At 34.4% G+C, this 16,093-nt stretch overlaps 3 protein-coding genes across 5 annotated transcripts; all 3 read left to right on the top strand.

Moving 5' to 3' along the window:
* Positions 1 to 1,216: 1,216 nt before the first annotated feature.
* On the top strand, positions 1,217 to 3,630 carry LOC105124215 (aluminum-activated malate transporter 10-like). Its single transcript, XM_011024135.1, has 6 exons — positions 1,217 to 1,740; positions 1,953 to 2,093; positions 2,202 to 2,474; positions 2,548 to 2,666; positions 2,762 to 2,905; positions 3,006 to 3,630. The coding sequence occupies exons 1-6, from the start codon at positions 1,401 to 1,403 to the stop codon at positions 3,483 to 3,485; spliced, it is 1,497 nt and encodes a 498-aa protein (XP_011022437.1). The 5' UTR covers positions 1,217 to 1,400; the 3' UTR covers positions 3,486 to 3,630.
* Positions 3,631 to 7,715: 4,085 nt separating this feature from the next.
* LOC105124214 (HIT-type Zinc finger family protein) lies at positions 7,716 to 10,164 on the top strand. Of its 2 annotated transcripts, XM_011024133.1 has the most exons (5): positions 7,717 to 7,923; positions 8,007 to 8,079; positions 8,156 to 8,336; positions 8,928 to 8,969; positions 9,187 to 10,164. In XM_011024133.1, the coding sequence occupies exons 1-5, from the start codon at positions 7,844 to 7,846 to the stop codon at positions 10,059 to 10,061; spliced, it is 1,251 nt and encodes a 416-aa protein (XP_011022435.1). In that variant the 5' UTR covers positions 7,717 to 7,843; the 3' UTR covers positions 10,062 to 10,164. The 2 variants fall into 2 exon arrangements, with proteins under 2 accessions (XP_011022436.1, XP_011022435.1); XM_011024134.1 differs by lacking the exon at positions 8,928 to 8,969 and having other exon boundaries at positions 7,716 to 7,923.
* Positions 10,165 to 10,993: 829 nt separating this feature from the next.
* LOC105124213 (FAS-associated factor 2-B-like) lies at positions 10,994 to 14,246 on the top strand. Of its 2 annotated transcripts, XR_842014.1 has the most exons (5): positions 10,994 to 11,989; positions 12,828 to 12,998; positions 13,152 to 13,355; positions 13,648 to 13,945; positions 13,993 to 14,246. XR_842014.1 is itself a non-coding variant. In XM_011024132.1 (4 exons), the coding sequence occupies exons 1-4, from the start codon at positions 11,165 to 11,167 to the stop codon at positions 13,873 to 13,875; spliced, it is 1,428 nt and encodes a 475-aa protein (XP_011022434.1). In that variant the 5' UTR covers positions 10,994 to 11,164; the 3' UTR covers positions 13,876 to 14,234. The 2 variants fall into 2 exon arrangements, 1 of the variants encoding a protein (XP_011022434.1); XM_011024132.1 differs by having other exon boundaries at positions 13,648 to 14,234.
* The last annotated feature ends 1,847 nt before the right edge of the window (positions 14,247 to 16,093 follow it).

Genomic DNA, 16,093 nt, shown 5'->3' with positions numbered 1-16,093 from the left:
AGGAGATAAAGAAGCGTAATGTTCTCCTGTGGATCAAAATGGAAAAGATTTGAGGCCTTGGCTGTACATAAGAGAAGATCTATAAAAAATAGTCTGATGATTTTACCTACATTTCTGTGAATAGTAACCAATTTGGTCATGTAGAGTGGGACAGAGTTACATTCTTTGTTTCTTTCTGAAAGCAGAAGCATTAACAAGTCATTTCCCATCGCTAATTTAGTATACAAGTGGATAAAATAAGTGAAACATGACACTCTAGCGCACTCACTACACAGAAACAAGTTGGTCACACTAGTTTTCTGGACTTGAAATAACATGCAGATTATTGCCTGGCAATTCCTTGTAAGATCAATACTTTGCCACGCTTATCTTGGCAATGAATCTTGACTCCTCTGCTATGTTCTATTTTTCAATTAAAACAAACAACCATAATTTTCATGTGAATCTCACAAGAATCCGTACAAATGATGGAACAGAGCACAGGCATTGCCCTTCACATAATATGAAAGGAAGCTACTGCAGGGCCACAAAAAAGCATTGGTAGGTCAGTAGCATAGGACCACAATGGCAATTGTTAAATCAGGATACCCACATCAGAAATATCTGTATATATAGAAATGATTCACCTTAGGTTGGTGCTGAGTCCTAATTTTCTTATCTATAGGAGACAAATCAGAGAGGAGTCTGGTCGATGATCCACTTAGAAGAAGTATTGAGCAGAACACATAAAACGCGAGGTTCCCATGATCCAAAGGACCAAATCATCATGGAATGACGTTCAGCTTTTCATTTTTGGGGACACAAATGTCAACTGGTATCCTAATTTTTTTAGGTCACAAAAGAATCCTGTCTCTCTGCATAGCAGAAATGGCTTTATGAAGATAACAAGGATGGGTTACGGATCTGATTTTTTCTATAATAGATTAAATAAAATCCCTTACATTATAGTTAACCTTTTTCTATAATAGATTAAATAAAATCCCTCACATTATAGTTAACCCAGAGGGGGGGGGGAGAGATTGTACAATAATCACAGCTTTACCTACCAGAAAAAAAATTTAAAATGATCCCCTAGAATTTCCATGTAATTGGATTTTATATTTATTTTTTCTATCCTGATAACACCTTTTATTATAAACAAAATCTCAGTGCAAAGTAACATGCACCTCCTTTATATATATGTGTGTGGGTGTGTGTGTATATATTCACCTCAATAGTCATTCAGCATTGGTCTTCCAATCCAAGCATCACCTTCCCGTTGCATGGCCATAGGGTGCTTGGTAACTAACTCATTTGCAAGTCTTTATAGCAGAATTCTCTGATATCTCCAATCTTGTCTATCTCATTTCAAGGTATCCCATCACATGCTACATAGTTGTGACCACTGTAAAGCGTAAAATATGGCTCATCAGGAGAAGGAAACAGGAGGATTGGAGTGGAGAATAACTATGGGAGATGGGTCATCAAAGAGTTTGGTCCCAGAGACAGGGCCTATCAGCAGAATTTGGATGGGGCTAAAGGGTTTGATGGCAGGATTGGTTTTGAAAGTGTGGAAGTTCTTAAACAAAGCATGGGATATAGGGGTGGATGACCCTAGAAAAGTGATCCATTGTCTAAAAGCAGGAATGGCACTCACTGTTGTCTCCCTCGTTTACTTCACGAGACCTTTGTATGAAGGTGTGGGTGGCAATGCTATGTGGGCTGTTATGACAGTCGTGGTAGTCTTTGAAAATAATGTAGGTAAGTACTCCAGATTTGTTGCAACATTAAATAATCAATGTCCAAAGCTCTGTAAAATGTCATCATCCATGGTCACTGGTCAACCACTATTTGAGGATCAAACATCACAGGAAAACAAGGAAACAATTTTTTTTTTAATGAATTATGCAATTTTCTTTAAGCCAGTGGCCCAAAAGGCTAAACCATTTTACGCTAACCTGATTATCTTGCAGGTGCAACAATATCCAAAAGTTTGAATAGAGTGATTGGAACAACTCTTGCTGGATTTCTTGCCTTTGGTGTCCATTGGGTGGCTAGTCAGTCAGGACAGAAATTTGAGCCCCTAATCATTGGAGCTTCAGTTTTCTTATTAGGTTTGCATCTAATATAATTTGAACTAACATTTTACTAGAAGTTATTTTATGAGAAAAAAAGAGGTACAATTATCTAATCAAGTGTTAATTAACCACGTTTCTCCTCAGCCTCTGCTGCAACCTTCTCCAGATTTATTCCCTCGGTGAAAGCTCGGTTTGATTATGGAGCCTTGATCTTTATCCTCACTTTCAGCTTGGTTGCTGTTTCTGGTTATCGAGTGGATAAATTATTTGCCCTGGCTCATCAAAGAATATCTACGATTATCATCGGAACTTCTTTATGCATCCTTGTAACAATGTTTATTTGCCCCATCTGGGCTGGTCAGGAGCTGCATGCTCTTATCTGTCGCAACATGGACAAACTTGCCGGCTCTTTAGATGGTAAGTGGCATACCATGCAGACCCTTATGAATGAAGATTTTCAGTTTCGCTTATCAAATCCATCGCATTTCAGGTTGTGTAGAAGAGTATTTCGATCATAATGGCGAACTTAAAGACAGCGATAAACATCCTGACAAGAAATTGCTTGGTTACAAATGTGTGCTCAATTCCAAGACCCCAGAGGAATCAATGGTACGTGACAGGACTTGCGAATAAAATCAATCGAAATATATAATAATTCTCATAATGTTTGACTGAAGTTGTGGATGACACTGTTTTTGACGCAGGCCAATTTTGCTAGATTGGAGCCTGCACATGGTCGCTTCAGCTTCAAGCATCCATGGCAACAATACCTTAAAATCGGTGCATCAATGCGCAGCTGTGCCTACTCCATTGAGGCTCTTAATAGCTGCATCGATTCAGAAAATCAGGTGACAAATTTTCTTTATACTCTCGCTTAATACTTTTTAACCCTGTGATTTTTGTCCTGACAAATTCTTTGTTTCCCTACACTACTATGTCTGAAAACAGGCCCCTGAGTTCATAAAGAAGCACATGAGCAACGTTTGCCTGAAAGTGAGCTCCACCTCTTCCTGTGTTATAAAAGAGCTGGCAAAAACTATCAAGACATTGAAAAAATCATCCTCCATAGATTTCTTAGTTGAAGAAATGAGGAGTGCAGTGCAAGATCTCCAAAACGAAATAAAATCTCTTTCAAATCTGCTTAGCCCAGCAGAACTTTTACTTCCTGGGAACAAGAAAACTGAGAAAACAACCTCCACAATACATCTCCTGGAAGTTCTTCCAGTAGTAATTTTAGCTTCTTTTCTGATAGATATTTCGTCAAGGATCCAAGATATTGTCAAAACGGTTGAAGAACTAGCTAAAGTAGCAGAATTCAAGGCTGAAGTTGATGACAAGGCCAAACAAAATCAAGCCAGTAGTAATAGAATTGTACCAAGTCAACAAAATGATGATCAGCAAACCATGAAGGCTCTTGAAAGGGTCTGAGTTTCCATATTAGTTTTTTCAAATATTTTCAGTGAGAAGAAACAATTTAGACAGGCTGGATGCACTGTAAAAATCAATGTAGCAATTGACATAAATAAATAAAAGCTCGTGAGATCACAGGACTACTTTAAATATTTCTTAATTATAGTTATGAGGTTGATGAATTGATGCCTAATGGATTCGAGATTTAAACCTTAAATGCCATGCTTGTGACTCAACGCATGAGGCAAGATCCAAGCCCAACAGCTCATGGGTCATGGAAGGCACTAGCGGATCCAAAGTGATTGCATGCATCTTCTGATTCTTAGGATGAGCTGTTCCACTTCCAAAGAGCGAGTCAATTACCCAAAATTAATTAACAAAAAACTAAAAAAGATGAGTTTTTACTGTTTACTCTTATTTTTTTTCCAACTTAATTATTTTTTTAATTTTTTAATATTAAGTTTATTGAGAATTTAAATATTTAATTTTTTTTAATTTAATTTTTACGAGGTTATCTTAGTTTTATAACCTGAACTACAAGTTTGATAAGTTAATTCAGTTGACTTATATTTTTTTTTAATTGTATTATTTTATTAATTTTATCATTTAATATTGGATCGATTGAGAATTAAGTTTCGTGAGATTATCTTTGTCTTATAACTTGAATCATAAGTTTTACATGTTAATCTGAGTTGACTCGAGTTATTTTTAATAATAACTTGAATCATAAGTTTTACATGTTAACCTGAGTTGACTCAAGTTATTTTTAATTGATTTCTCAATTTCAATTCTATCTTTCAATCTTAAATTTATTGGGTATTAAATTTCATAGTTTTTTTTTCAATTTACTTTGTATACTTGTTATTACAATTTCATAACCTAAATTACAGATTTGACAAATTAACTTGAAGTTTTTTTTCTTCATTTTTAATTGATATTTTTCTTTAATTTCATACTTTAAAAATGAGTTGATTAGGAATTAAGTTTCGTGAAATATTTTGATTTATTTTCTATGAGGATATCCTTATTATATGATCTAGATTATGAGTTTAATGGGTTAACCCGAGTTTACACGAGTTATTTTTATGAGTATTTTTTTAATTGATTTTTTTTCAAATTCATCTTTCAAAATTGAATTAATTAAAAATTATGCTTCATAATTTATTTTCATTTATTTTCTATTGAGTTGTCATAATCTCATAACCCGGATCTAAATTTGATAAACTAACCTAGGTTCACTTATGTCATTTTTTCTATATATTTTTCTATTGTAATTTTTTCAATTTTATTTTTCAAGATTGAGTTTATTAGAAATTGAGTTTTGTAATGTGTTTTGGTATATTTTTTATGAGTTACCATGATCTCATAAATCGACATCGACATCGACATGTGGATTGACAAATTAACCTGTATTAGTCTATTATATTATTTCCTTAATGTTTATATAAAAAAATTGAGTTTAAATATTTATTATTTTTTACATGATTTGAAAAAAAAAAACACTTCTACTAGAATATACATCAACAAAGCTTAAATGTTTTTTATATAAAAAAATTGATTTACTCTTACTCCAGCATAGCATGAGGCAAGGATCGATTTACTTTTTAAATGGTGTTCGAAGTCTCCACCTAGCCCAACAAGGCTGGACATAACCATGATCAAAGGCACGAGGCTGGATAAGAGGAACCCAACCACAAAAACCTTCACCAACTCTCTATAAAATCAACATTTAGCATTAAATACTTAATGCATCCTCCCGTCATAACTAGGTCCCCATAACAGTATAAAAAATGTTCAGAATATGATCCACATGATAATATAATTTCTACTCGTTAGTGCATTGTTATATTAATTAAATCTAGCATCACAATGTTTTCTCCACTTTGCCCTCATCTTTGCACAAGATAGCATGATTTATAGCTATATAAATCCATAAAATATAAGGTAAAACAGGTTCTAATTTCTCAAGCATTGAAAGTCCCCTGAGCCAAAGAGAAACTTGTTTTAGAGGTGTTCATAATTTTCAATGATTTTCTAATATGATAACCAATTGGAGGTTTCCTTAAAATTAATCTCATCACATTATAAATTCATTTTTTCACCGCAACCATGCAAGTTGGAATGAGAACTCATCTGCTAAGTTGTGTTCTTAACCTTATCATGGACTAAAGTTTATGTACGTATATATGCATGTATATAATGCCAATATTGGAGTTTAGAGGTGAAAGGCTCGTTCATCTTTCAAGTGAGTCTAAGTTCAAGATGTTCACTGTATCAAGAGGACTCTCAATTAGGTTCAAGTTATGAAACTGAAATCTCTAATATAGCTTACCCGTATTTAAACTTTGAAGATCATATAATAATCTTTAGTCATGAAGTTGATATGATGAGAGTTTTCGGAATATATTGAAGATAAAACTTGACTTTTAGGTAAAGATAAGAAAAGCCACCACATGAAAAAAAGAAAGAGAAAGCCGCCATAATATAAGTACTTTAATTTTATTAACATGTAACCTGATATAAAAAAATTAAGATATTTTTATATAAAAAATAAATAAAATTATAAAGTTTAAGATTAAATAAGCCAATATTAAATGATAAAATTAAAATAATAATTAATTAAAAAAATATTGAAGAAAAAACTCAAGCTAATATGGATTCACTCTATTAACCCATCATCTACGACATGTAACGGCAATAAAAAAAATTAATTTTTTTAAAAGAACTAAAAAAAAATAGAAGTTCAATAAATTAAAAAACTTAAAAAAAAACCTAATTCATTGAAAAAGGTCAAACCAAAGTTAATTTGACTAACCATTGACCCGAGTCAATAACTAAAAAGACCTAAAAAGTTTAAGGTTCAATCATCTAATATCAGATGATGAAAATGATTTAAAAAAAAATACTTAAAAAGGAAACAAAGTTAAATTGAATTAATATTTGAAATTAATGATCTAGATTATGAGATTGAGATGATCTTATAGAAGGCAAAAACAAAAAAAAATCTCAAAGCAAAATTCTCAATAATAAAAAATTAAAAAAGAAAACATATAACAATCAAAACAATGAGGACTAAATCAAGTATAAAAACTACTGAAAGAAAATAATAAGAAATTAAATAAAAAAAAGATAAACAAAAAGACAATCAAAAAAATGATGACCAAGATTGGTCAATAAGATAAAATAAAATAAAATAAAATATTGAGAGACATAATTGAATAAATAAATAAATCAAGAAAAATATCAAAACAATATTAATAAAGAAAACGAGGACCATATTTGATATAAAATTAAATAAAAACAAATAAGAAGGGATGTAATTAAAAAAAAAAACAAATCAAGACCAATAAAAAAAACAAGAACCATGATTGAAAGAAAAACATAAATAAAAGAACAACTCTATATTTTGGTTGATCCAACAAGAAGAGAAGGAAGAAAAGAAAATGAGGATAAAAAAAATCTCATCATAACTAAACTACAATGTATATCACTACATATACTATTTCATTAGCTGTGTTGCCATTATAAGTATCAAAGGACATGGTGTTCGGACATGGTGTTCGATGTTTTTGGCTATCAAATGTTGCACGTGTTGCTAGAAAAGCATGAACAACGTAATTTTTTTTCTTTTTTTAATTTTTTTTTTAAGATTTATTTGTTCATAATTCAAATAGATTATAACAAGATAATCATTATGAAAAGACTCAAATACTCATACATGTTTTTTTTTTTAATTTTTTTTACTTGAAGAGCAATCAAATCTTTCCTTATTTGAAAAAAGATAAAAGGAAAAAAATTGCTCTTAACTTGTTGCTTTTAAAAATATTTATATTATTTAACAGTGTAAAAATAATAATAAAGCATTATAATACCAATCAATTTTATACCAATAAATTTTATATAAGATATCATTTGATTTTTAAAAATAGGTCATTTGGTTTTTGATATAAAGGGGAAAGACATTATTACAATGTACAATGCAACGAGTCTAAACAATAATGAGGTTTTGAGTGTGTTTTTTTTTTTAATTTGATGGATGTGTATTTGTAGGCCCAATCAAATAACGGACCCTGTCCATCTCAGCCCTCCTCTTTTCGTTGGGAAAATCTATGGGTATTTTCTTTACAACAAAAACAAAGGAGGGCCAACTACAGCCTCACACTAGCCCACTCATAAATGGGCTCAGATCCATTTCTGAACAATTTCAAATTAACCGTGAAACCCCAGAGATCCAAAACTCTCTCTCTCTCTCTCTGAAAAAAAATAAAAATAAAAAATCCCATAGTTTTCTAGGGGTTTCCATTAAAATGGACAGCCTCCCCCTCCCCCCCTCTCTCGGTTTTATTTTGATTTTGTGCTAATAATTATAATTAAAAATGGAAGACACAATCCTTACCTCAGAGAAACCCTCAAATCCTTCCCCTCTCGATCCTCCTTCTCGCTTCATATGCCACGTGTACGTTCTTAATCTCTTAGATCTCTCGTCCAGTCACTGTGATGAAGTTGTTTATTATTCTAACTTAATTTCTGACTGTGTAGGTGCCAGAAACAGTTTTCACAGTACACGTGTCCTCGATGCAATTCTCGCTATTGTTCTCTTCACTGCTATAAGGTAAAATAACAATGTGAGTAATGATTGGGTTTTTTTTTTTTTTTTTTTAATTTTGGTTTTGTCGCGGTGTGTGCAGTCGCATAGTGAGAGGTGCACAGAGTCGTTTATGAGAGAAAATGTGATGGAAGAGATGAAGCTGATGCAATCGGATGAGCAAACGAAGCGGAAAATGCTTGATATTCTGAAACGGTTTCATTCTGAGGAGCAAGAGGGAATGGATGATAGCATGGATGACGACGACGACGATCATGAGGATGGTAATTTTCAATTAATTATGATGATATCTGGAAAAAGTTTTTTTTTTATTGTTATTATTATTGAGAATTGTGTTGGTGGAGAACTTTGAAAAATGCGACAATTTCGGTTTCTTGTGTTGGTGGAGAACTTTGAAAAATGCGACAGTTTCAGTTTGTTGTAATGCTAGCTTTAGTTTTGGAATTTAGAAATTGATTGGTGAATGAGGTTAATTTTTGGTCGTGAAGGAAGGGGTTGCGTAAAGTGGCATTTATATATAATTTATTCAAGTCCTGGAAGTATGGTATGGTTATAACTCAAACTTTATTCATATTTTTGTCTAATTTTGCAATGCATACTCTGAAGTTAGTGAATTGGATTGTAAGGAAATCTGTTTATTTTGGGTTCTTGCTACTGAGATCCTTGTGGCATTCTACTGCTAAAAGGGCGAATTTAGTAGTTTTTTCTTTCTCTCATGCAATTGTTTTTTAGTGAAATAAGATTGTAAAATCTTGAGGACTGGTTTGTGCATAACTAGTGCGATGTTTTGAAATGTTATAATTAGTTATGGAAGGGCTTTGACCTGCTTTTGCTCATATTTTATTTGTTGACAGATTCTGTTCTTTCTGAGGAGACTGTTCAGAAGGTGTTGTCTGGTGTGTTTTTCTGTATTTTCTATTTTTTTCTTGTAAATTTTTTTATGTCTTCTCATTTGTTCTTCTTTGCCTGTCATTCAGTACTTCAGATATGTTCATTTCCATTTAAACTGAATTTTCTCTCTCATTAGGTTGTAATTAGAGTGTTATTTAATGGTGTGTTCTGATGCTTTAACTTTAGAAGCTAATGGAAGTGATGTATTGTTTCTCATTGCAGGTGGTCCAATCAATTATGATGATTTATCAGCAGAAGAGAAGAAACGTTTCCAAAGAGCTGTGGCATCTGGAGAACTCAGCAAGTTGATCGAAGCATGGGATCCATGGTGGTTGAAGTCTTCTTCTAGAACCATCTCTCTTAGCAAGGAAGGAACCAGACTTATCCACCCACTTGCCAAAGAGGAAGCGTTGTCATCGCGTCAAGATGATGGTGCAGGTGACCAACCCAGTGAGATTCCTCCTGGCCCTGATGCTCCATTACCTCCTGTAAGGAAGCTTATTTCTAGAGAGCCATCACCCTTCTTAGCCGTTCACTTGGTTGACATTATATATAGCTACTGCTTCACACTACGCCTCTACAATGGAGATTGGCAGTCAGATGCCATTGGGTCAGCAACAGTGGTATTGAATGTCTCCTCTGTCTTAGGTCAAGCCGGCCAGCCCGAAACCGTCCTGGAAGCTCTGTCATATTGCTTGGAGAGAACTTGCTCTCCAGAGTATAGAAACATGGGTGGATTGCAATTTGGATTGGGTCTTGTTGAAGATGTATTACACATTCTGTCACTTGGTGGCCCTGCTTTAATCTGCTTGCTCTGTGATCTACATAGGATGGTTCAGGCTGGAGAGGAGGAGCTGAAAGCTGAGAAAAAGAGAAAGTCGAAGACAGAAATCAAGAGTAAGCTGAAGCTTGCGGAGAAGAAGGTCTATTTCATAATGTGTTGGGTGCATGAGCAGCCAGGGGAAGCCTGGTCCTCGCTAGCTGCCATCGTAAGGGCAGAAAAAAGTTCAGCTTTGGATTGTAGAGCAGGTAAAAATCTCCAGATAGCAGAACTTAAAACTGAATCCAAGGGAAAGGTTTTGGTAGAGGAATTGTAACGAGTTGGTGATTATTGTATGATCTGGACATGTAAAAACCCTTGTATATTTAAAACTATGGAAGAGGTTTTTGAACGAACGAAGTGAAATGATTTCGCTGATAGTTGGATACGCAGTTGTTTTTCTGGAATTGATCTCCGAGCAGACCTGGCAGTAAACATCAATTGCTTTTCTGGCTGGCTGTCAACCTCTCAGCTGCAGCTCGGGCTTCGGAGCTCATTGGCATATTTTCGCTGCTACTTTATGTTCTCTCTTCATTATGGATTTCGCGACAATATCCGTCTACAGCCACAAGGAATCCCTGTGAGTGAGTTGGGACATCGTTCACCCTGTGGGACCTACAAACATGTGAGTTACACGGTGGCCGAAAACCAAGAAGTCCCATCCATAATTCCTTTCAGATTTCCCAAACTGGTGGCTCATGAATAAAACGTCATCGCTTTCTCAGCTCTCACCTTTCGTCGCCTGGTCAAGAAAGAATTCAATGCGCTTGCACAATCATTAATTATCCACTAAATAAGGGCGTGTTTTTCGGGGCATTCAAAATATTATTTCTCTGAAAAATTGTATATAAAAAATGAATTTTTTAAAATTAAAAAAATATTTTTTAATATATTTTTAAATTAAAAAACATTTTAAAATGTAATTATTATCACATTTTAAAACAGCCCGAAAAAGTGGATCTATTTTTTGCTTATTGTAATTCAAAAGGCAACCATGTCCATAATATACCGTAAAAACAAAACTTAAAAAGAAAATTAAAGAGAAGGGCTTCTTAATGTATATTTTTTATGATATTATTTATTAGAATAGTGGTTTTATATATTTTATTTATTTATTAATTATATTTTTAATTTTCAATATTAAATTTTATAATTTTATAAAATTATTCCAAATTCATAATACGGAAAACTTCATGAATACATAACGAACGCTCGCACGCTCGCCAATCTTCCTTGTCGGTCATCGCCATAAACCTCCGAGTTAAAAACAACTGTTCCTCTTTCCTTCCATTCCCATTTCTCCCCAAAAAAGATTAAAACTTCCTCCAGAAAACTCTGAAATAAAAAATCAGAGTGAAAGAAAGCTACAGTAATTCAATAATGGTTGATGTAGCAGATAAATTAGCGTACTTTCAAGCAATTACAGGCCTTGAAGATCCCGATTTATGCACCCAGATCCTCCAAGCCCATAATTGGGACCTCGAACTCGCCATCTCCTCTTTCACCTCTAATCACAATAATGACCCCCTTTCTTACTCATCCACCGCCACCGCCACCGCCACCACATCCACCGTCGTCGAACCACCCATTTCATCCATTCATCGTTCCGATTCCACCGCCATCGCTCCCGTGGCTGCTCCTCTTCCTGGTTTGGGCTGGAAAATTATCACTTTACCAATCTCAATCATTTCCGGTAGTTTACGGTTAGTTTCTGGTGCTGTTGGGTTAGGATTTTGGGCTGCTGGTAGTGTTTTCTCTTATTCATTAGGTTTTTTTGGGTTTGGCTCAAATTCGGGCCGGGGTGGGGATTCTTCGGCCCAATTGGTAACTGTTTCCGCCGCGTCGAGAGAAGCCTTGGAGTTTATTGCTCAATTTGAGAGGGATTATGGTGGTTCTGGTTCTTCTAGTAGGCCGAATTTTGTTGGTGAAGGATTTATGGATGCGTTGACGAGGTCGAGGAATAGTTTTAAGTTGTTGTTTGTGTATTTGCATTCCCCGGATCATCCTGATACGCCGGCGTTTTGTGAGGGGACGTTGTGTTCGGAGGTTTTTAGCGCATTTGTTAATGAGAATTTTGTTGCGTGGGGTGGGAGTCTTAGAGGGAGTGAGGGATTTAAGATGAGTAATAGTCTGAAGGCTTCAAGGTTTCCGTTTTGTGCTGTTGTTATGCCTGCTACAAATCAGAGGATTGCGTTGCTTCAACAGGTAATTCTTTTGGGTGTGTGGTGATTTAATTTGAGATGTTGAATGATTTTGATGAGCTATATGCACTCCTATTTTGATTATGGTTGTTGTTGTTGAATTGATTATTGAAAGAGGGAAATTAGGATTAGCAGGGATAGATTTGGCTAGGCAAATTATGAAGTAGATGGTTGTGTTTGTTGGGGGAAGGGATAGTACCTTGTTTCAACTCTGCACGGGAAAGTGTTAAAAGGTTATTGAATTTGGCATTGGGCCATCAGAGATATGAAGCTTTGGTAAATATAGTTACTTCATTGAAACCTCGGTATTATTCAATAGGGTTGATTTATTTTTTTCTGTATAGTTTCTGGGGTTCTTGATGTTGTCGGATTTACGGTGTCTTACTCTCTTGTTTTCTATCCTACTTGTAGATTTCATTTTGTATGTTCCTTGTGATGGTAGGTCTGTGTGCATCTTTTCATGAAAATTCTTTTTTCCATGGAATGCAATTAATGCACTCTCCACCTCCCATATCGAGCTTTTTCAACATTTGTTGCAATAGCATGGGTTTATCCCACCCTTTTACACATGCACCAAAGTTTCCATATCTTTTTCATTTTCAAATATAGCTCAATTTTCCTTCAAAAACACTCTGGTCTGGGTGATGAGCCTTTAATGACTTGTTTGTCATCTTTGTCAACTGCTAAAGCATTTAATTGAATATTTAGGTATTACTCAATTCATGAGTTGGCTGGAATTTAGTTTGGAGGTTTCTGGGTCTTAAATAGACCCAACCTGTTTAATTGCGTTGTTGCTTAGTAGCTTTTTGCTTACAATTATGTGCATCTTTCTCTTGATCTAGGTTGAGGGTCCAAAATCTCCTGAAGAAATGCTCATGATACTACAGAGAGTTCTTGAAGAAAGTGCCCCTGTTCTTGTTGCAGCAAGACTTGAAGCGGAGGAGAGAACAACAAACATGCGTTTGAGGGAGGAGCAAGATGCTGCATACAGAGCAGCACTTGAAGCCGATCAAGTATGCCTTCCTTCTTTTTTTTTCTTTTTTTACTGGAGCATTTAGTTTATATCATGTTGGTACTGTTGGCCAGATGTGATGGTCCTTTTCTTTTTGCATGGTGGTGATGATTTTCTATTTGCCTTTGTATTCTTTTTTCTTTTATGCTTTCAGGCTAGGGAACGACAACTGAGAGAAGAACAAGAACGTCTGGAAAGGGAGGCTGCTGAGGCAGAGAGAAAGCGCAAGGAGGAAGAAGAGGCTCAGGAGAGAGCAACACGTGAGGCTGCAGAAAAAGAGGCGGCTCTGGCAAGAATGCGGCAGGAGAAAGCCTTGTTGCTTGGTGCTGAACCCGAAAAGGGACCTAATGTTACACAAGTAACGTGTCTTATTTTATTTATTGCTCTTTTAATGATTCTGTTATCTGTAATCTTTTATTGTTTAGGAATTCAGGATGATTACTCAATTTTCTGTACTACAAGCGTTGGTACTTTATTCTAGCCTTGACTTGGTTTCATAAGTGTGTTTTTTTCTTCTGTTTGTTTTTTTTTTTGGTATGTCGTTTAGCTTTTGATCTATTGGACTTCCTAGCCCTTATAGTGTCTTTATGAATAGTTGTCATGTGAATCTTTTGGAACTAATCTACTACAAATGTAACTTTGTTAATCAGGTTTTGGTTCGATTTCCAACTGGAGAACGCAAAGAGAGGAGATTCCACAGTACAGCCACTATCCAGTCCCTGTACGATTATGTTGATTCTTTGGGTTGCTTAGATGTCGAGAATTACAGTCTTGTCTCGAACTTCCCCCGAGTTGTCTATGGTACAGATAAACTCTCTCTATCTTTAAAAGAAGCAGGTTTGCACCCTCAAGCCAGCCTTTTTGTGGAGCTGAACTAGAGCAATGTAATTCCAAGTTGAGCTATCAAGAGTAGTCAGAAGCAGGACCATCAAGTAGGATACTTTGTTGTATTTCTCTTTCCAAATTCAACTTGATTGGCAATGATAGTCGTAGAAGATAGCTACTTTGGTCTCTTTGTGATGTTCTATTTTCTTTCAATTGCAAATGTCAATCAAACAAATGGAATCAAGGTGGAAAGGAGGGTTGAAATAATGATATTGATTTTGCACGTATCTCGATATGGAATTTCTAGTAGCTTATCGACATTGGTTGCAAGACTTGTGAAATGCATGCTGTTTTACTTGGGAAACCCGTTTCAGGAATTGACTTGAATTATAAACTGAGAGCACCATGTTCATGCTTGAGACTACTAAATGTCCTAGAGTCCTAGACCTTGGCACAATAATTCTCTGTTTAATGTTTAGATTATTTGAGAAATTACTAAGCCAGTCATGTGGCTGCCTCCGTAGCAGTTTTTACGGTTGTGTTTCTGACCTTGCGGGTTGGCTTCTGTTAACTAACAGTTGCTGGTTTCTGTGAACTGTAGTTTTTGACTTGCTGCTAATGGACATTGCCTTTGTCTCCCCTTTCTATGAGATTCTCAAGCTTGTATGTTTGATAGTTTCGGAAACGGACATCAACCTGTTTTAATTTTTTGCAACTCTCTCTTTAACAGTAGCACTAGTTTATTTTATAAAGATTTAAATATTTAGAGATTATCTTTAATTCCTTTCCATTGTCAAGATTGTAACCTTAAAGCATGAAAACCCTAGTTCTATCCATGTTATTCTCTGTGTCATTCCACCCCGTGACCCATGACGGATTGCAGGTCAACTGACTAGCTGATACTATAGGAAAGAATAAATGTTCGATAGTCCAGCTGATATCTTTTGTCTTCAATGTTAATCTAGCTGATATCTTCTGTCTTCAATGCAATCCAGAGAATAACATTCCACATAACCTAGTAATTGCAAGCTCAAATGTCCTGATATGGCCTTCTCCATCCTTACAGAGACAATGCAGATAAGCCTGCAAAGTGCAAATTGTAAGGTGACCTTGTTTCACTGGAAGCCTCTGGTGACAAGCAAATAGGTTTTTGACCAACATGTTTTATACATTTATGATATTATAACAAACAAACGATCACAGTCATCGGCTGGAAATATTTATATGCCAATAAAAGCATGGCAAATAGTTAAAAAGATTTCTAATTAAAATTTACCTAACTAATATAATCCATCCAACATCAGTATTTTTAAATACTAAAATATTAATTAAATTAAAAATTCTAATCTAACTATAAAAAATATTCCAAATACAATAAGATAAAAAAAGATGATTTCATATGGTAACTTTCATCTCTTATTTAAAGACTTCCATGATTTTTCATCATCATCATAAAATTTCAAATTAATATGGAACAAGTTTTTTCTATTAAAATTTCAGTTCAATTTAATAGTTATATTAAAAATTATACTTGATTTATCAAACTGCTTTTTAGATTCTTCTTAAACCTTTTAAAACCATTATAACCTTAATTATTAATAAAATAATATAATGAACATTGCTATGCTAAGAATATTGAAGAAATTTGCCCATGTTATTCCCTTATGCTTTTGAAAAACATACCCTCGTTATCTGTTAAGAATTAAACTTTTCCACTTTACAGTTTAATTTATAATGCTTACATGCTAAAGAAAAATTCATATTTAATATCATATTTTTTATTCCTATAAAGTTCACTTTTAGTTCCTTTTCACATCCTTCTAGTCCAAACTTCACATCATCATCATTTATTATTTCTAATACTTCAAACTTTGAATATGAAAAAACTTTATGACATATCTTTTATAATATTTTTAGAAGAATTGTTAGAAATCACTATGTCCTCCACCATGTTAATGTTTATAAGATCTTCATCCATGACTTAAAATTCATCGTTTTACATTATCTTCTTCAACTTAAAATAAAAAAACTAAATTTATTTGTCAACACCTTTTTTGGCCACTTTATCTTTAACATGATTAGATGATTTTTAAAATCTGCTTTCATCAAATTCATCCACATAAAGAAATGATTGTCTAGGTGAAATCTAGGAATAGATATAGGGTAAGGTTGGCTTAGAGTTAAGTCTTCAAGTACACTTCTATTCTTTTTATGATTCTTATTTGCATCACCATTAGCCGATTTAAACTTGCTATATCTTGCTCCAATTAA

The sequence above is a fragment of the Populus euphratica genome, unplaced genomic scaffold (genome assembly GCF_000495115.2).
Source record: "Populus euphratica unplaced genomic scaffold, PopEup_1.0 scaffold4.1, whole genome shotgun sequence".
Taxonomy (NCBI): Eukaryota; Viridiplantae; Streptophyta; class Magnoliopsida; order Malpighiales; family Salicaceae; genus Populus; species Populus euphratica.
This window is presented reverse-complemented; position numbering and strand designations above follow the sequence as displayed.